Below are 21,608 nucleotides of genomic sequence, written 5' to 3' on the forward strand. Positions count from 1 at the left end.
TACACGAAGTGCATGCAGTTTTTGCTGTAACCCTCTCTACTTTTTTGCACATGCTATGTGGGTGAAATGATGATACCATGCCAAATTTCAACCTTTTCAGAGTTCATTTGTAGTGCTTTTCAATTTCAGGGTCATTTAGCTCAAAACAAATCAGTAAATGCATGAAAAATAGCAAATGATGTGAGAAAGGGTTGAAAGTTGATGACGTGGCTTTGAATGGTGCATACTGAACGCAAATGAAGTGCCGGTGTAACAGATGAGTTTTCGTCCGTGTAAACATGTAAAAATATACATCAAAAATACATTGATCGTCAATCATCTTTTTGTGTAGAATCTGAATTGTCAATAGGAATCTTCCCCGGTTTATTGCATCCACAGATCCTACACATTGAGTTCAATGAAGACCAAGTAGTTGTGATAGTATGAGAAGTAACATATTTAAGGTGGTAAAACCCTGTTAGCGGAGCGAGGTGGGACTAAAAAACCGTTGCACGGTGAATCAACTAAGAAACTTTAGTACCGGTTGGTGGCATGAACCGGTACTAAAGGGGTTGGTGGGGCCCCAGCCCGCCAACAGCCTGCCACAGCCTCTTTAGTACCGGTTCGTGGTATGAACCGGTACTAAACGTTCACCATGAACCGGTACTAATGAGTGCCGCCCGCCTAGCCGTTTGAACCGGCACTAATGGTCACATTAGTGCCGGTTCAACTACAAAGCGGGACTAATATATTCACGTTAGGCCATTTTTCTACTAGTGTATGTTTGAATGCAAAAGCAATGCAAAAATGAGCTATTTGCTGAAATAGGACGGCCAGCCGGCCACGCCGTCACATGTGGGTCGACGCGTTGGGCGCACTATCGACGCAAATCTAAAATAGTGCGGACGCCGGGCGGGCGGCCGACCCAAACGGACAAAATCGTCGTCCGTTTAGGTCGGCCCGTTGGAGTTGCTCTTACAGTTGAATATAAGTTGGTATGCTACAAAGATCACAGTCTCATCTTCTCTTCGTAATATCGTACCTGCAGCCGCCATCACTAGGTGAAAAACGAGCCATGGATGAAAAGGATGAGATCTATGATTAAAGTTCACCGACACATGCCTAGCCTCATGTGGCCCAGGCACGCCCCCATATTATGCGGGCCGCCCCGGCAGCAGCCACGTTGGTCCGCGTAGAATTTATCAGGTCATGCCGGCACGTTGGTCCGCGAGAGGCATGGCCGCGGGCCACGATGCCGGCACAGCCCGATTATATGTGTGCCGGGCCTCGGGCCAGCCGGGCACGCGGGCTATGGGGCTGGCACGCCTTGACCAGCCCATTTGGCCACCTTTGGCCCTTCTTCCTCGTCTTCCCCAAGCGAATTGCTAACCTAGCCCAGCCCTCTTTCGTTCGCACACCCCCGCCGCCAACCTCCAGCTCCGGCTCGCGAGACACCGCCACCACCCTCCCGCTAACCAGCCACAGCCTCCCCAACGCCCCTGAGCGCGCTGCCACCCTGCGTCCCCTGACCATCGCGCCATCGTTCTCCGACCTCCTGCCAGTCACCGCCGTCGAAACCAACCACGTCGCCTCCCTGACCAAGACCACGACGCCGCCGCCCCTCAGCACGCGGAACGAGACACTCGTCGGTTGAATTTGCGCCGCCCCAGTGCAGTCCAGCCCCAATACTGCATCGATCTATCTATTGTGCTCCCGTCCGCACCGGCAGTGGCGACGATGAAGATGTCAGTACTCATTTGCTGTTTAAAATTTCAGTGCCATGGCAATCTCGTAGCTGTAAACTGCTCTCTCTGTTGTGCAATCCCTTGCAAAACTAAGTTTAGTACATAATGGTCCCTGAGCGATGATCCTATCGCAGAGGAATTAGTTGGTTTGATTGGGAATTTATGCAGATAAATTGCTGGGACTGACATATTGTCCTATCCTAGTTCTGTTTCGCGTTAGTGTTTAGTCCCAGTTCTCGATCTTCATAGCTAGACGCTGAATAATTTAAAATCTGAATCTTCATTATCTATCAGCTGTCTTTGTAATCTGGAGTTCTGAATATCCAAAGCTCTTTATTGTTCTGTAGTGAGAAAGCAAATGCAGGACATCTCACCAACTTCGAAGTTCTCGACTTCTTACGGAAAAGAGGTGCAAAAACTGATCCGATGGGATGTTTGGGGGCCGTTGCTGCATCAGAGTGTAAGGTATATGTTGTTTCTCTGGTGCTTGACCCAATGTGTATGCTCAATAACCTTGTTTGATACGTGTCCCTTTTTTATGCTTAAACTGGTCCCATGTTTATTGTTGTGACAAACAGGTATACGAGTACCTCCTGAAAACTCCTGCTTGCAATCAGACAAGGGAATCAGTTACTGAATTTGCAAGCACATGTGAGGGTTTCAAGCTTACTGATGCTGACAAGCAAAACATAATCAATTGGAGGCCAACCTCAGCAGCTGATGTTTATGCGGTATTGCCATGTTTATTTTGCTGATCTTAAGATTCCCGTTAGTATGCTATCTACGTTAGCTGATAGGGGCACAAACCAAGATATGTAGATATAATATACTGATACTTTGGACCATTTGTGACATCTTGAATAGAAGTGTCTTTTGTTATGATATTTAGTTTTCTTATCCCTCATCGTGATGAGAGATTAAACTCAAGACTCAACATTGGCCAGCTTTGACTGATTTCTGAAATAGTGGTGCAAATATATTTTGGTAGCAATGATGCATTTTTCAGAAATGTGTGGTTACATATCTACCTGATTTATCGCTAAGAAATCTAAGTTATCTCAACGTTGGATGTTTATTATTATATATGGATTCTGGCATCTGTAGGTCATCTGTTTATCTTTAATCGTTGAATTAAACTAGTATAGAATATAGATGAGCTCTGTTCTTTGGGCTTGGGTGTGTTCCTGTACTTTCGCATGTATAGATGTGCATGCAAAATCTTATTGGCAAATGTTTTGGGTACCAAACTACTGTAAGACCTTAAGCCACTCGTTGATCCCTGTTATAAAACATTACGCTATCACAGAATGAAATTGGTTTTCTTGTCCAGAGATTTTGAGAGAATCGTTGGGTGTTGTAGTCCGTCATCTGTTCACAAACAAGTACCACAGCTGTTTTGTTGGCTCACCTCCCACCTTCTCGAGGTTTTAGGTTAAGACCTCATTCATCTAATTTGGTCCATTGTCCATTGCAGATGGTGGAGGAGTGTGGGAAAAGATTTTGCAAGGACGAGCGAGGAGTGCCGCAGGATGAAGAGGACCGTGCCAAGGAACTTGTGGCTCTTGTAAACGAGATTTTTCCAGCACCACCTGCAAAGCCAAAGGATGAGGTGGATATGAAGCCAGAGGATGAAGTGGATGCGAAGCCAGAGGATGAAGTGGATGTGGATATGAAGGACAGCTGAAAGGGTTTGGTTCTGCTATATATATAAAGGGTTTGTTTCTTGACGAGGGATAGACTTTCGCATCGACCTGTAGCTTATCTATGCATCTGCATACATGTTCTGGGTAACTGCTTGTGGTGGCAGAAGGCCAATATTGTTTGAGACATCAATGTCAGAAACAACAAATTGACCTATGAGCTTCAATCGCAGTTTTGAGGTTCTCTTCGTCCTTGCTGGAAACGAAAATGAAGTCGAGGACTCGACATTTCCTTTACATGTAAACTCGAATTTCCAGATTTATCGCAACACATATATCTGGCTGGGTGCTCCAACAAGCTGCCCAAACGGCAAAGCTTGGAAGCAGGAGTAGCAGGCACCTGTAACTGATTGCTTTAAACCGGGGGTCCTCCAACTCCAACTCCAGCCTAAGGCCTAAGATCATCTGCAGCCGGACCTGACTAATCCGACCACTCAAACACTCGCGGACCTGCCGGCCGGGTTTGCGTACTGACTAGTCACGCCTCAAATAGCACGTTCCAAATTTGGGATATCTCAAATTCATATTATTACATGCAACGTAAACCGATTTTTAAGCGGAGCTTGTCTGGCTCTGTCGTGATCATGTCCGGCCGCCAGCTACGCTCTCATAGCTCACGGGACACGAGCCAGCTCACGGGACTCAAGGCGCCATCGTCTCCCATGCCCTACTATTTCTCGTCGGAGCCGGAACCCTGACGGTGCCGGTGGACGTCAGATTGATGATGGATCCGTCGTGGGACGAGCCAGCGACACGGGGCGCCGGAGAATGCGACTCCGCCTCACCGACGTCCACCGCCACGAGGCCTGTCGTCCCCTCCCGTGCCCGCTGCCTCGCATGGAGGACAAGTTGCGCCATGTTTGCATCAGATAACGCCCACGATGAGTCTTGCTGCATCGCGCGTCAATGTTTTGTGCGACCGCCACCGCGTTCGGATGCCAGACGAACCACACAGCTTCCGATGAGGCAACAACGGTACACCTAGCGCCGGATCCATGCGCCATTTGGGCGTATGCAATGGATTCCCGACGGAAGGAGTCCGCGCGCTGCCTCGCACGGGCCTCCTCTCGGGAGCGACGGAGCGCAAGCCGGACGGCCATCTTCTCCTCGGGGCCGCGTGGGATGAGCTCGGGGTCGATAGGTCTGGAGGTGAAGGATATGGATCCGCTGTCCGCCACGCCGGAGATTGCTGGATGGGAGCTTGGGTGGCGGAGGGGTGTGGAGTGAAGTGGGTAGGGTTTGGTCCGGCGAGCGGATGGAGAGGAATAATCGTCGGCCGGTCCGACATGATGGACGCGCCCGGACGCTTCCACATCCACGTCACGTTTGGACTGAATATGAGAGATGCCGGTCAGCCCAGGCGTTTTGAGGCGCCCGCCTGAATCAAATTTTCGCGACCGGGCCGTCCGCCCGGACGTTTGAGACGGGTTTGACGTGTTCGGCTGTAGGTGCTCTGAACCAACTCATCCATTGTGGACGAACACGATGTACAACATCGTCAATCCCGTATCGCGGTAGGATATGACGACCGTTTTCGCCTGAAACTTTCCCAACACGAAGCAGCAGCATCCCTAGTTCCCTACCTACCCTCGGGCCCCAGATCATCAGAAGCTAAGGCCTTGTACAATGCAAAGTGCTTAAGGGTGGTGCTTAGAGAAATAAATCACGCTTTCCTTAAGCACCGATGCTTATTTGTACAGGATAAACGCTTAACTAAGCGTCTCTCATGTAAAAATAGGCGCCGGTGCTTAAAAAAACTCGATTTATTTTTTTAAACACCTCCCTAAACATCTTTCATTATACAAGGCCTTAAGCCATAAGCTTGGCCCTGATGGGATGGGGTGGGCGCACAAACAAAAGCCGGCCGATCGTCGAGCAACGGGCCTCACCATATATTCTCTGTCCCCCCTATCTTCTTCAAGACTTGTACTCGAGCAATCGGAGGCTGGGCGCCACCACTATCAACAGAAACAACAGTAGCGGAATCGCGGAACAAAAGAGAGCAGCAGCACGGACCCGTACGCTTCCTTGTTTCGACGTCCAGGACCAGGAGGGAAAGTTGGTTTTGATCCGCGTGCGTGCGTGCGTTTAACCGATGAGCACGCGCGTGGCTGGTTAGAGCATGGTTAATAGTATAGCCAGCTGCTGGCTATAAGCTAGTGCCATGTCATCTACATCCCATCTTATAGCCAACATGTATAATAGTACATCAAAAAAGTGTATTACTTTTTTATTATGTGACCCACCTTTCATTTTCATAAAGTGCCTAGGAGCACGTGCTAGAGCTGGCTCTTCACGAAGAGCCCGCTTACCTTCTCTCTTCTCTTCTCTTTCCTCCAACTAAACAGAAATATACTAGTTTATTTCTTATAGTCCGCTGACTCAGTTCTATTATACTTGCTCTTATTGCGTCTTGGCGATCGGCCATGCCGGGCGGCCGGAAGTGGCTGCTTTTTTTCCTTTCTTTCCCGAAGAGGAGCTGTGGAGACAAAGCATAAGGTTTGACCGCTATAGCCTAGAGCATGTTCCTGCATTTTTTTTTCAAAATGGAGGCAAAATAATTCCCTTATCGATTAATTAAGAAGAAGAGAATTGCCCAGTTAATTTACTGTTCCCGCTGTTGAGTATATGTGTTGTGCATATCTGTGTATTGGGTCCATCTCTTAGTTCTTTGTATAGTTGAGGTCGTGGTCCACCTCTTGTACATCATATATACGTGTCTTTGCACATGAGCAATACATCGTGCAATTTCCACAACATACATGGTATCAGCTTTTTAGGTTACGACCTCGCTTCCGCCTTGCCGCCGCCGCCGCCATCCTAGCCGCCGCCGCCCGCGCCCCTGTCGTGCCCGCTGCCTAAACCTAGCCGCGTCGCCGTTGTAGCTTTCCTAGCTCCCGTCGCCGCTCTTGCCTACTCGCCCGCGCGCCGTACGTACTGCTGCTGCCTCCATCTACCTGATCCCATCTAGCTAGCTTGTGCGTATCCAGCTCGTCTGCTTCGCTGCTGCTCATCTTGCTGCTCCGTGCCCCCGCCAAACCCTAGCCTCCACGGGCCGCCACACCACTCTTTTCCATCCATCGCCATGTCGTCCATCACCTCGTCCGGCTTCACCATCAACTCCAACTCGTTTGCCGACGCCAACCCTCCCGACGTGAACGACATCCGCAACCTCAACATCTTCGAGCGGGTGCCGGTTCGTCCCTCCCAGACTTTCTCCTCCTACTATACGTGGAAGACGTATTTTTTCCTCATATTTTGGGAGTATCATCTCATCGACCACGTGGACGGCACCTCGACTCCAGCCTCGTCCCCAAGTTTCATGACTAGTCCACCATCGACACCACGATCATCCGCTGGTTCTTCGTCACCATCTCGCCGGACCTCTTCCAAACGGTCGTGCAGGACGGTGATGACGCCCGCGCCGTGTGGACCAAGCTGGACGGGCTCTTCACCGACAACCAGCTCCAGTGTCGTGTTTTTTTGCCGCAAGAGTTTTTTGGGTGTCACCAGGACAACACCTCCGTCGACGACTATTGTCATTGCCTGAAGACTCTCGCTCACGAGCTCCGCAATATTGGCGCGAAGATCGATGATGATCTCCTCCTCAGCACGCTCACCGCCGGGCTCAACGAGAACTTCGGCAACGCCGCGGCGAACCTCAGCCTCATCCCCAACCCGTCCTTCGCCAAGTTCGTTGCGTACCTTCGCTTGGAGGAGCGGCAGATGAAGCAGGTGAAGGCGCGGGCCATCCACACCGCTCTCGCCACCGGCACCACCCGCGGCGGGTCCTCGGCGCCTCCCGCCGTAGCGCCACCCGGTGCCCCAGCAGCCGGGGTTGCTCCCGCTGCCTTATGGCCCGCCCGCCCCTCCCGCCGAACGGCGCCGTGGGGGCCGGCACGGTGGGGGCTGCCACGGCGGTCAGCAGCAGCAGCCGCAGGGCACCGGCCCGCCCCGTCAGCAGCAGCAGTAGTTCCAGGTGCCCCCACCGGCTACAACTCGTGGACCGGTGTTGTTCATGCCTACACCATGCCGGTTCCACGGGCCCCTGCACCGACCCTTCTCGTGCCGCGCCCGCCGGCGCACCAGGCGTACTACGCGGCTCCGTAGCCGTACGAAGGATACCCACCGCCGCAGCTGAGCGGCGGCTACGGTGTCCCTGCGGCCCCGCCGCCGCCCTCGCCGGCCCTGCCGCCGGCGCCTTGGGATCCGGCGCTCCTCGCCGCACTGCACACCGCGCCTACGCCGAAAAACTACACTGGAGGCGGTGATTGGTACATGGACACCGGGGCTACGGCTCACATGGTTTCTCATCCTGGTAATCTTGCCTCCTTCACTCTCGTCACCACCGACCGCCGTATCATTGTCGGCGATGGTTCCACACTCCCTATCACACATGTCGGGCACACTCCCTATCACACATGTCGGACAGCCCCGACGAGATCTATCCGGTGCATCCGTCATCCACCTCTACCACCGCACCGGTTGCTCTCTCCGCTGGCGTCGATCTCTGGCACGCTCGTTTGGGTCATCCCAACCCTGTCACACTTCGTCATATTCTTAGGAGTTTCAGTTTCAGTTGTAATAAGATAGAGGATCACACCTGTCATGCCTGTTGTGTCGGGAAACATGTTCGCCTCCCGTTTAATAACTCCACCACCATAGCTTCTTTTCCTTTTCAGTTGATTCATAGCGATGTGTGGACCTCTCCTGTTCCTAGTAATTCGGGCTATTTATATTATCTGGTTATCCTTGATGATTATTCTCACTATGTGTGAACTTTTCCTTTGCGACGAAAGTCGGATGCACTATCCACTTTGACGGCTTTTTACTCCTATGTCAGCACGCAGTTTGGGCGTCCCATTCTTTCTCTTCAGACTGACAATGGAGAAGAGTTCAACAACCTTGCTTTCCGCACTTCTCTGTCGCACCACGGCATAGTTTTTCGTCTCACATGCCCGTATACTTCACAGCAGAACGGTCGAGCCGAACGCGTCCTTCGCAATCTGAACGACTGCGTTCGCACGCTCCTGTTCCATGCTAACGTGCCGCCTCGTTTCTGGCCGGATGCACTTGCTACTGCTTCACTTGTCCTTAACCTTTGACCCTGCCGCCTACGGTGGAACTATGCACCTCACCATCTTCTCTTTGGTACGCCCCGTCCTATGATGGCTTGCGTATTTTCGGGTGCCTTTGCTATCCTAGCACTGCCGACACCGCTCCACACAAACTTGCACCCCGTTCTGTCGCTTGCATCTTCATCGGCTACCCCTCTAACTCCAAGGGCTACCGGTGCTACGATCCAGTCTCCCACTGTGTGTTCACTTCCCGGCACGTTTAGTTTGATAGCACGTGTTTCCGTTTCAGCAGGTACCCCCGGCTATCCCTCCCGCCACTGATGACGCGGGCTCCTCGACGCCTGATTGCTACTACGCAACTTTATACTTGTAGACTCGTGTTGGGCCTCCAAGCGCAGAGTTTTGTAGGACAATAATAATTTTCCCTCAAGTGAATGACCTAAGGTTTATCAATCTGTGGGAGGTGTAGGATGAAGATAGTCTCTCTCAAACGACCCTGCAACAAAATACAAGAAATCTCTTGTGTCCCCAACACACCCAATACAATAGCAAATTGTATAGGTGCACTAGTTCGACGAAGAGATGGTGATAAAAGTGTAATATTGATGGTAGAAATATATTTTTATAATCTGAATAAATAAAAACAGCAAGGTAACAAATAGTAAACGGGCAGAAAATAGTATTGCAATGCTTGAAAATGAGGCCTAGGGTCCGTACTTTCACTAGTGCAATCTCTCAACAATGCTAATATAATTGGATCATATAACCACCCCTCAAAGTGCAACGAAGAATCACTCCAAAGTTCCTATATAGCGGAGAACATAAGATGGAATTGTTTTTAGGGTACGAAACCACCTCAAAACTATTCTTTCCGATCAATCTATCCTAGAGTTCGTACTAAAATAACACGAAGCTTTCTTTCTGATTGATCTAACCAAGAGTTCGTACTAAAATAACACCAAAGCAAATTCAGATTCATAATATTCAATCCAACACAAAGAACTTCAAAGAGTGCCCCAAGATTTCTACCGGAGAAACAAAGACAAGAACGTGCATCAACCCCTATGCATAGATTACCCCAATGTCACCTCCGGAATCCGTGAGTTGAGTGCCAAAACATATATCAAGTGAATCAATACAATACCCCATTGTCACCACGAGTATTCAATTGCAAGACACATATCAAGTGTTCTCAAATCCATAAAAGTATTCAATCCGATAACAATGAAATCTCAAAGGAAAAAACTCAATTCATCACAACAAGATAGAGAGCCGGGAAAACACCATATGACCCGACTATATTAACAAAGCCCGCGATACATCAAGATCGTGACATCTCAAGAACACGAGAGAGAGAGAGAGAGATTAAACACATAGATACTGGTACAAACCCTCAGCCCCGAGGGTGGACTACTCCCTCCTCATCATGGTGTACACTCACAAACACATTAGTGCCTTAGTGATTTTGGTGTATTGAAGACTTATAGGTTAAGGAACTAATGTGTTTGTGAGTGTACACATGTCTATAAGTCTATGAGGAGTTTGATATTTACAGAGAAAGTCGACCCCTAAAAATGAATGTCTTCGACTGAAGACTTCGGATTTCTAAAGGCTTTCTGAAGACTTTGAAAGTGAAGAAATTGGTGTGACCATGAAGACTTGGTATTCATATGAGGAACATGAAGCGTGAAGACTTTTGTTTTCGTAGTTTCATTTTCTATTTCTTGAGTCATAGGAAACACCGTACTGTTAAAGGGGGTCGAGGAAAAGCTAAGGAAAAATTTCCAAGTGATGCTCATCTCAAAATCCTACACCTACCAATCCCTTCGAGTAAAGCCATTGGAAATCTCATGCAGCTCAGTCAATTTCTTCAGTGACAGAGACGAAGTTCTTCTAGTCTCTGAGGAATTTGTTCTGACTGAGGAGTTAGGAATTCGCCAGTGCGGATTGCCTACAAGTAAGGAATATGATAGCCCTGAGGAACTTGATAGTCAAATTTCCGACCGTTGTTGTGCTATGTGCCAGCTGTCCCAAAATATCTTACCCACCTAACGGTCATATCATTGAAGGGCATTTATGTCTTATCATGTCGGGTTGCTCCCTAGGCTATAAATAGCCTCCCCCTACAACCACTAGCTGGTTGGCTGCTCTGAGAGAAACTGACACTTGTCATTTGAGAGCATCCCATCCTCCGAGGACTTTGAGCGAAAATCATCAAGTGAGGAAAACCCAAACCGAAACACCTACAAACCCAAAGTGATTGAGCATCACTGAAGAGATTGATCCTGCGTGGATCCGACGCTTGTTACCTTTGAAGACTGTGCATCTTCTAGACGGTTAGGCGTCATGGTCTGAGCATCCAATAGGAAAGTGTGGATCGCCGAGTGACCGAGTTTGTGAAGGTTTGGAAGTCACCTGAAGACTTACCACGAGTGATTGGGCGAGGTCTGTGTGACCTTAGCTCAAGGAGAATACGGTGAGGACTGTGTGTCCTCAGGTTTAAATACCTAGCCGCTCCAACCAGACGTACAACTGTCACAGCAGTTGGAACTGATCTACCAAATTATTGTCTTCACCAAGCCTACTAGTTCTATTTCCTCAACCCTTCCATTTCCTCATTACTGTGTTGTGTGCTTATTCATATCTGTTTGAAGACTTTGACTGAAGACTTCCTCAATTTCCTCAGTTCAATTTCTTCAGTCTGTTTGTTTTCATCCTGTTTTATCCTGTGCTTACGCTTCCTGTACTCTGTGTCTGTTTTCATTTCATCATGATGTCCATGTTTATGTTATGTCATGTATGCATCTGAGTACTTATTCCACTGCAAGTAGTTCTTCACTTAGGAATTTCCTCACCCTGAAATTCCTTAGTGAAGAATTCATAAAAATCGCCTATTCACCCCCCTCTAGTCAGACTTAACGCACTTTCAATTGGTATCAGAGCAAGGTACTCCCTTGTTCTGTGTGATTTTGGTTTAACCGCCTGGAGTTTTAGTTATGTCGACCGCAGGTATGATCAAGGTCTCTGCTGGGTGTCCTACCTTTGATGGGGCGGACTACCCTACTGGAAGAATAAGATGCGAATGCATCTTGAGGCAATTGATAACGATCTCTGGTATGTTGTGGAAAATGGTGTTCCCTCTGTCACTCCTACCATCAACGCTGCTGACGTGAAGAGATTCAAGCAACTCGACTCTCAAGCAAAGAACATCATATGTGGCCATCTGAGCAAAGGGCAGTATGGCAGAGTGAGTGCTTTGGAGACAGCTAAGCTTATCTGGGATAGGCTTTCCAAGGTCAATGAAGGAGTCCCAACACAGCGTGACTCTCGAGTTGACGTTCTTCGCAATCTCTTCAACCGTTTCAAAAGACTCGACAATGAAAATGTTCAGCAAACCTTCGATCGCCTCACTGACATCTCAAATGAGCTTCAAGCACTTGGTGCCACTGACATCACCGACCATGAGGTGGTGAAGAAATTGCTGAGATCGCTTGATTCCTCATTTGACACTCTGGCACTGATGATACAAGAACGTGGAGACTACAAGTCACTTGATCCCGCTGATATCCCTGAAAGGCTAAACACTCATGAGTTCCCGCTTGCTGAGAAGAGGGATCTCTATGGACCGAGCTATGGCAGATCACGCGCTCTGAAGGCCAAGGCAGTGTCTGAATCTGAAGGTGAAGATTCTGGTAGCAGCCTTGGTGATCCTGAAGAACTGAGCCAGGAGCTAGCAATGCTCGTGAAGAAATTCCAGAAGTTCTCAAGGCATGGTCGCTTTGCAAAATCCTCAAGAAGTGATGATTCCTCATCCCGTGACTACAAGAAGAGGCTATGCCACAAATGCAAGAAACTTGGTCACTACATTCAAGACTGTCCTCAGTGGGAAAAGGAATCAAAGAAGAAGAAATACAAGGATTACAGTTCTGATGACTCAAAGAAGAAGAAGAAATCTTCAAAGTCTTCATCATCAAAATCCTCGAAGTCTTCTTCACACAAGAAAAGTAGCTCTAAGAAGGCTCGGGCATTCATTGGCAAGGAAATGGACTCTGAAGCTGAATCTGAGGAACATGAGGAAGAGGAGGCATCTGAGGAGTCAGAATCTGGTGTGGCGAGCCTAGCCCTCGCTACTGCGTTCGTCAGCAAGTCCATCTTCAACTCTGAAGAAAATGGCTTCACCAACAAGGCTGACGAAGGCAATGATGACTATGCTCCCATCTATTGCTTCATGGCAAAGGGTGCCAAGGTACTCAAATATCACTTCTCTGAATCAAGTGAGGATGAATCTGATGAAAACCTCAAGCCTAGCTACTCTAAACTTGCTAAGATTGCTGTGAAACAACAAAAGGCTTTTGAAAAGGTTCAAAACATGCTAGAAAAAAGTGATGATATGTTGGGTGAAGAAATGGATCGCACTAAAACTTTGATTGAAAATCTTCAGAGACTTTAGTCCAAGTTTGACAATCTTCAAAGTCATCATAACACTCTCTTATCTGATCATGAGAAGCTTTCTTATGAATTTCTTCAAAGAAAGCAAGATCTTGAAAAGCTAAGGGAGAGTTATGAAGATCTTTAGAAGGAGCGTGATTCATTACTTGCTCAACAAATCAACGCTGCTCAGGAAGAATTCATTCCTCCATGTTTGAAGTGCATTGAACATGAATCTGCTAATTCTTCACCTGAATGTTCAAATGCTTCTAATGCTACAAATTCTTCACTTGTCTCTGCTATCACTAATTCCTCATCTGAGGATATTTGTAGTATCACTGACGATGCAGGGCTGAAGGAATTGTATATGACAGGCATGTACAAAAGCCTCAAAGGGCATCAGGCTCTTTGTGATGTGCTTAAAAAGCAGATCCTCAACAGGAACCCTAGGAAAGAGGGTATTGCCTTTGAGAGGAAACTCAATGCTGATGGAACATACTGGAAGCCTCAACAGTACCCCAAAACCTCATGGGTTGCTGCAAAGGGACCTCTAGTAGATCCATCTACTCTATCTGGCTTTACATGTGAATCTCCTCATTCTTCTGATGAGTCATTTGACTCAAACTATAAGATGTTCAAAAATCAGAATGGTGAAGTATTTGCTAGATATGTTGGCACTAACTGCAGGAACGGTTCTCCTATGAAGAAAATCTGGGTTCCCAAAAGGTGCCTTGAAAGTCTTCAGGTGAATGTCATCATGACACCACCTGTGAAGAATAGGAACCCCGGATCAAATTCTTCATATGGACCAAATTCTTCATATGGATCCAAGTCCTCATATGGACCGAATTCCTCACGTGGATCAAATTCCTCAAAAGGATCAAAGTCCTCATATGAACATCATCGTGCTAACGCCTCTGTTTCACAGGAAAAAACTAAGGGCTATGAATATGTGCATTATTCTTCTAACCATTATGTTCATAAGTCCTCGAAGAATTTCTCTGCTTATTCATATGCTTACCCTAACTCCTCTTATGTGAAACGAAGTGGACTGGCTTCTTTGCCACCCTTCTCTTATGGAGCTCGCAGAATGATGAACTCTTTGCCACCCCTTCAAATGTGGGTGGTGAAGAAAAGGAGCTAATCTCTTATGCAGGGTCAGGTCTCCAGACGAACTTAAACGTCTGAAGAATTTGCTGGAGACCTGAATATGCTTGAAAGGATGCAAGCTAATCATGAAGAAATGAATTTTCATTTCTCACGTCCTCATTCTGTTTTATCTGTTCCATTGCTTGATGAAATTGATCTGATGAATTTGATGTCATATTCTTCACTAATGAAGTATATGAGTTCGTAAGCTGCACTAATTCATCTGCAGGATGATCAACCCAAAGCCACAGAGTGGGTCCTCGATAGTGGATGTACAAATCACATGACTGGTGACAAGAATCTATTGGTGGAAGCTCCCTTATCTCTATCACATCTGAAGCATATCACCTACGCTGACAAAGGAAAAAGCAAGGTATTGGGTCTAGGTAAGGTTGCGATCTCAAAAGATCGACACATGGACAAAGTCATGCTTGTCGAGTCCTTAGGCTTCAACCTCATGTCAGTCTCAATGCTTTGTGATCTTGATATGGTTGTTATCTTTGGCAAGTATCGTTGTGTTGTGATCATGGAAGCTGACCATTCCAAAGTCTTCGAAGGCTTTAGGAGAGGAGATCTGTATATTGTTGATTTCTCTACAGGACCACAACCAGCTATATGTCTACTTGCAAAAGCTTCAGAAGGCTGGCTATGGCATCGACGACTTGGTCATGCTGGCATGAGGAACTTGCACACGCTCGCGAAGAAGAAGCATGTCATTGGCATTGAGAATGTCAAATTCCTCAAGGATCACTTGTGCGGAGCCTGTGAAGCTGGAAAGATGACCAAGGCCAAGCATCCCGCGAAGACTATCATTACTATCACTCGACCATTTGAATTGCTTCACATGGATCTCTTTGGTCCTAACCATTATTCTGCATTCACTAATGAAGCATCTCTATATGGCTTTGTTATTGTTGATGATTACTCTCGTTACACATGGGTGCATATTGTCACTTACAAACGTGAAGTGCAGGAAGTCTTCAAACGATTTTCCTCGAGGGCTTCAACCAACTTTGGTGTGAAGATCAAGCACATCAGAAGTGACAATGGAACTGAGTTCAAGAATACTGGTCTTGATGACTATCTTGATGAACTTGGTATTACTCATGAGTTATCTGCTCCTTATACTCCTCAGCAGAATGGCGTCGTGGAGCGCAAGAACAGGACTCTTGTTGAGATGGCTCGCACTATGCTTGATGAATACAAGACGCCTCGTCATTTCTGGATTGAGGCAATTGATACTGCATGCCACATCATCAACAGGGTATATCTTCACAAATTCTTCAAAAAGACTGCATATGAACTCCTCACTGACAAGAAACCCAATGTGAGTTATTTCAAAGTCTTCGGTGCTAAATGTTGGATTAGAGATCCTCATCACAATTCTAAATTTGCACCGAAAGCACATGAAGGTTTTATGCTTGGTTACGGAAAGGACTCGCACACCTACAGAGTCTTCAACAACGTTCACCACAAAGTTGTTGAAACTGTAGATGTGCGGTTCGGTGAAACTAATGGCTCGCAAAGAGAGCACCTACCTCCTGTGCTAGATGAAAAGTCACCTGAGGAAACCATCAAGTTCAAGGCTACTGAGGATGTCATTCCTACCGAAGAATCTGCTGAAGAAGTCATTCCAAAACATGAAGAACATCATGCTGATGCACCTGAGGAAAATGGTGCTGAAGAAAATGCTGATCCAATTCCTCGACGACAACCCGCTCATCCTCGCGTTGCAAATGAAGTGCAGATTGAGAAAATCATCGGTGACATCAACGCACCAGGTATTCTCACACGCTCAAAAGCTTCACATTTGTCTAACTTTTGTGGGCACTTTGCTTTCATCTCTACCACAGAGCCCACTAAGGTAGATGAAGCATTTCTAGAGCCTGAGTGGATTCAAGCTATGCAAGAGGAATTACATCAATTCGAGCTCAACAACGTCTGGGAACTGGTCAAACGTCCAGACCCTCGCAAGCACAATATCATTGGCACAAAGTGGATCTACCGCAACAAGCAAGATGAAAATGGCCTTGTGGTGAGGAATAAGGCACGGCTTGTAGCTCAAGGCTACACATAAGTTGAAGGAATTGATTTCGATGAAACTTTTGCACCTGTTGCTAGACTTGAGGCTATTCGCATATTACTTGCTTATGCTAACCATCATAATATCATCTTATATCAAATGGATGTGAAAAGTGCATTCCTCAATGGTAAGCTTGAGGAAGAAGTATATGTCGCTCAACCCCCAGGTTTTGAAGATCCAAAGCATCCTGACAAAGTCTTCAGACTCAATAAGGCCCTCTATGGCCTCAAGCAGGCCCCTCGGGCGTGGTATGATACTTTGAAGGAATTCCTCATGAAGAAAGGCTTCAAACCCGGTTCACTTGACCCAACTCTTTTCACCAAACCTTATGATGATGAATTATTCGTGTGCCAAATATATGTTGATGATATTATCTTTGGCTGTACTGACCAACGTTACAGTGATGAATTTGCCTATATGATGAGTGAAGAATATCAAATGTCTATGATGGGAGAATTGAAATTCTTCTTAGGTCTTCAAATTCGTCAACAGCGCAATGGCATATTCATATCTCAGGAGAAATACCTCAAGGATGTATTGAGGAAATTCGGCATGCAAGATTGCAAAGGCGTCAAAATCCCTATGCCCACAAATGGCCATCTATGCACTGATGAAAATGGTATTGACTTCGATCAAAAGGTATACCGCTCCATGATTGGTTCTTTATTGTATTTATGTGCATCTAGGCCAGATATTATGCTTAGTGTTTGCATGTGTGCCCGATTTCAAGCTACACCGAAGGAATCACACCATAAGGCTGTGAAGCATATTCTTCGATATCTAGCTCACACACCAACACTTGGATTATGGTATCCCAAGGGCTCGGCTTTTGATCTCATTGGATATTCAGACTCTGACTATGCTGGTGATCGTGTGGACCGCAAGTCAACATCAGGCACATGCCATTTCCTCGGACGATCCTTGGTCTGTTGGTCCTCGAAGAAACAGAACTGCGTATCACTGTCTACTGCTGAAGCTGAGTACATTGCTGCTGGTTCTTGCTGTGCTCAATTGCTATGGATGAAGCAAACCCTCAAGGACTACGGCGTCAACATGAAGAATGTGCCTCTCTACTGTGACAATGAGAGTGCCATCAAGATTGCTCATAACCCAGTTCAGCACTCGAAGACAAAGCACATTCAGATTCGTCATCATTTTCTTCGTGATCATGTGTTGAAGGGCGACGTCTCTATTGAGCATGTGAAGACTGAAGAACAGCTAGCCGATATCTTCACAAAGCCCTTGGATGAGAAGATATTTAGCAAGTTGCGGTGTGAGCTAAATATCCTAGAATCTTCGGATGTCCTTTGAAAAGGACACACATCCTAACACTTATGCAAAATTGATGACTTAGATGTGCAACACACGAAGAAACGTTTTTCTTCAATCAATGAAGACGAACACTCTAAGTGTGAAGAAATTAACGAAGAATTTGATTCTCAAAGCCCTACGACAATTGTACGCGGTGTCTGAAATCATCATTCTTATACGGTGGGTCACGCCACCAACAAAAGTTGAAAATCCTCAATTTGAGTTTTTCTTCATTTTTGAAATTCCTCAGTTGTTCAATTTCTTCAACTTTTAGATGTCTTCACTCTTTCAGTTGTTGTTCTTCATTGGCTATATATATATGAGTTTATGTCCTCTACAACATTCACTTATTGCTATTTCTTCAAGTTGCTTTTTTTGCTAAGTGAATGTGATCGGACCCTTCCCCCTATATGCTAAACTCAACCCAGTCTGTTCACAAATTCTTCATATGCGTTCTATTTGAAACTCGTTCAAAATCTTCACTGTGTCCTTGTCAGCTGAAGAATTTGCGAACGAAACATTAAAATATTCTAATCTGAATTTTCGGCTTTTGCCGCTCAAACCGTTCCACATTCCACGATGGATTTATCTATTCACCCACGATCTCGCACGATCGCCACCTTTCAGTACGTGGGTGACACATGTCACGTGAATGAGAAGGGTCAGGGGCACGTTCGTCCATTTTCCTCGGACGAGCGGTTTTTCACCTCGGCTATAAATACCCCTCCCCTCCTCACTTCGTTTTTACTCCGCTCGATCTCACTCCCTCGCTCGAGCTCTCAAAACCTAGCGCCACCGCTACTTCCATCGTCGCCGGTGAGGAAGAGCTTCGCTGCCTCAACCTCGTCGCCGTCGTACTCGCGCCGGCCGCGGATTTCTTCACTCCGCTGCCGCCGTAGCTGTCTTCCTCTGCCAAGTTAGGGCGTGGAAGATCTGAACTGACGAACTTCTAAATCTACACTTCATAGTTCGTTGTGTTCTTCGTCAAGGGTAATTAAAAGTTACTTTCACTGCCCTTGTTGATTCTGATGATTTCTACAAAATCTTCAAAAGGTGTTTATTCTTCAAATCTTCACACACTAAACACCTCACACAACTTCTGTTCTTGATCTGTTTCCCTAAGCAACTTTTTTTCTTCAAGATTCCTCAATTGTGTGGATTTTGAATCTGTATAACTTTGGAACCTAAGTCAAAGAACGCTTAGTGAAATTCCTCAAGACACCACTGGTCAAATTCCGCAAACTTGTTTTTTTGCAAAAACTTCTGAGAACGCATATGACCTCCCCAAATTCTACACAACTATACTTTGTTCACAGGTACACATGTCCGCTGCTGAATCACTAGGTTCTCATCAACTTAACTCATTTGCAGCGTTCCTCGAAGAAAAGTTGCATACCTCTTCAGAGAACTCTATTGTTCAAAATCCTCAGCTCAAGAAAATGGCTGACAGCAAGAAACCTCAGAAGGGAGGCAAGAAACTGGAAGTCAACACATCGTTTGAGATTCCTGATGAAATCTATGCAGGGTATTGCACTCCTGATGAGGCCAAACATGGCAAGGAGACCAAGAATGAGCACAAAGTGCGCATACAGAGGATAGAGAGGAGATGGGCCAGAGAATGGAGGGAGTAGAGATATGTCACTCCTAAGTACATGAAGAAATTTGCTCTTCACCCTCCATGCCCAAGACCTCCATTGGCACCAGGCCAAGAAGCTGATCCTACCAGCCTCAAGCGTGGTGAGGACTATCCTGATGAATGGGCTAAACGGCAAGCCAAGCTAGCCAAAGTGGCTAAGGAAGCAGTGAGGAAATTCAATGAAGACTCTGCTTCTGGTGCCACTGCTGAGGCCTCTGCAAGCAAGCCTAAGAAGGTCATGCCCAAGAAGCATGCACACAAGCCCAGTGATTCTGCTTCAATGCCCTCACGGCCAAGCTCCTCAGCAATGCCCTCACGGCCCAGCTCATCAAAGCCCTCACGACCAATTCCTCAAGCTGATCCAATTCCTCAAATTGCAAAACCCTCAGCTCCTCCTTCCAAATCCTCAGCACCTGTGCATCTCGCCTCGTGCCAAAGAACAACAGGCATCTCTATTGCCTCAGGAGCCTCTGCAAGTTCTTCAGCTCCTCCGCATTCCTCAACTGGCCCCACTCTACTGAAGACTAAGGCCACTGCTGGACGAGGTTCTCGACCAAGTCCGCACAAGAAGCAGGTCGCCTTCCAAGTGCTGTCTGATGAAGACGAAGCTGATGACGAGGAACTCGCCGAAATCATCAGAGACAGACAGCAAAGGGCCGCTAGAGCCAAGGGTAGTGCTGTGCCACTTTTGTTGGATCCGAAGAAGATCCTGGATTTCATTGATCTATGGCACAAAGATCCAAACACCCCCTTGCCAGAATTGAATCTCACACCTGGCCAAAGTCATATGTTGTTGGCTTTCATTGCTGAAGAAAAATGGAAATTCGAGAAAGCCAGGAAGGTGAAGAAAGCTCAGTACAAGAGCGCTTCCTGAAGCAAAATGTGTTGAAGCTATCACCTGATGACATTATTGCTCTGCAAGCTGAAATCAAGAGTCTAAGTGATGAATTTGATTCATACCGTGCAGAATGGCTTGGAGCCAAAGTCAGATTCGTCAAATTGGCGAAGGGATTTACATACAATGTTGCTGCTCCAACGCACATTGAAATTCCTCAGGGTGAAGCATCTGCTCAACCTACTGAAGAACATGCCAGCACCGCTGATGAAAATCAGGCTGCTGATGAACTTGAGAGTACCAGGGCTGGTGACTGCATTCCAGCCGCTGAAGAAACTGCCAGGGCAACCACTAGTGTGCGCCTGAAGAACAAGTCAGGCCAGCTGAAGCTTCAACCGCTGTGCCTAAAGAAACTGACCATGCCAGGGCAACTGCATCAGTTGTGCCTGAAGAAAATGAACCAATTTCCTCTGCTCCTCCTGCACCTACACCAAGTCCAATTCTTCCTTCTACATCAGAAGCTAAGAAGACCAAGGCTGCGGAGCATGCATTAGTGAAGAAAAGGAAAGCATCAACTTCATCAGAATCCTCAGCTCCGAAGAAGATGAAGAAATTGACAAGCTCTTTTGAGAATGCAATTGATGCTGTTCCAGTCTCATGCATGCCATCAAAGGAACTCGTTCCCTTTGGTGAAGACTATGCGATCCCAAGCGGATCCGATGAAGATTTCCTTCTGCTGCTTCTTCAGAGCAGTTGGACGAAGAAATCGAAGTGGGTACAATCCCTTCAACCCAGTTGTCTCATCGCCCATGCCTCAGTTCACAGCTGAAGAGGCAGGCGTTGAAGAATTAAGTGAAGAAGATGAGGATGTGGACATTGGGAGCACAACACCAGTGATGAATGATGACTTTTGGGAAATTCAGCACCCCAATTCTCCTTTGTTCACTCCTCTGCAACAAATTCCTCAGTCCCCAGTGCATATTGAAGTTCAAATGGGCTCTGAAGAACCTCGCACCACTCCGTCCATTCATGAAGAATTCCAGCCACTAGTGCTGATGAACAAGCTGCTGAAGAATTGAAGAACCAGGCTGCAACTGAAGAAGAAACTGAAATTCCTCAGCCTGTGGTTCCTGAGATTGCGATTCCTGAGGTTGTGATGCAATTGACTGACACTCCTCAGCCCAAGCCAAAGGATCCTTTCTCCAAGAAGCAAAACTTCAAGGCTGATGACTTCTTCCACGAGCATGTGTTCTTCACGGATTACAACCCATATGACTCTGCTCGTCTTAGAAGGAAGCGTTTCTGGACTGCCAGCCAAGCCAACTTCTATTCTTCGCTGCTTTTCAACAAGGACAAAGTCTTCGACCATGAGCATATTCCTCACGTGGACATGGAATCACTGCCTTGCTTCACGCCAGTCCTCAGCGTTCTTCACGATGCTGGACTGCTCAACTTCTGCACTGATATATGTGATTGGAATGAAGAACTAATTCTTCAGTTCTATGCAACGCTGCACATCACAGGAAATGCTGAAGATGTGAACTCTTGGGTATTGGACTGGATGACAGAAAATACTCACTTCAAAGCACCGGCCTCTGAATTGCTTCATGCCCTGCCTGTCAGTCCTCCCCTTGAAGGTGCTCGTTGTATATACCATGAACCTG

General features: G+C 46.9%; 1 protein-coding gene across 1 annotated transcript; it reads left to right on the forward strand.

Moving 5' to 3' along the window:
• Nucleotides 1-1,353: 1,353 nt before the first annotated feature.
• LOC123049813 (uncharacterized) lies at nucleotides 1,354-3,661 on the forward strand. The gene is made up of 4 exons (XM_044472682.1): nucleotides 1,354-1,724; nucleotides 2,072-2,189; nucleotides 2,303-2,455; nucleotides 3,199-3,661. The coding sequence occupies exons 1-4, from the start codon at nucleotides 1,717-1,719 to the stop codon at nucleotides 3,406-3,408; spliced, it is 489 nt and encodes a 162-aa protein (XP_044328617.1). The 5' UTR covers nucleotides 1,354-1,716; the 3' UTR covers nucleotides 3,409-3,661.
• The last annotated feature ends 17,947 nt before the right edge of the window (nucleotides 3,662-21,608 follow it).

The sequence above is a fragment of the Triticum aestivum genome, chromosome 2D, assembly GCF_018294505.1.
Source record: "Triticum aestivum cultivar Chinese Spring chromosome 2D, IWGSC CS RefSeq v2.1, whole genome shotgun sequence".
Taxonomy (NCBI): Eukaryota; Viridiplantae; Streptophyta; class Magnoliopsida; order Poales; family Poaceae; genus Triticum; species Triticum aestivum.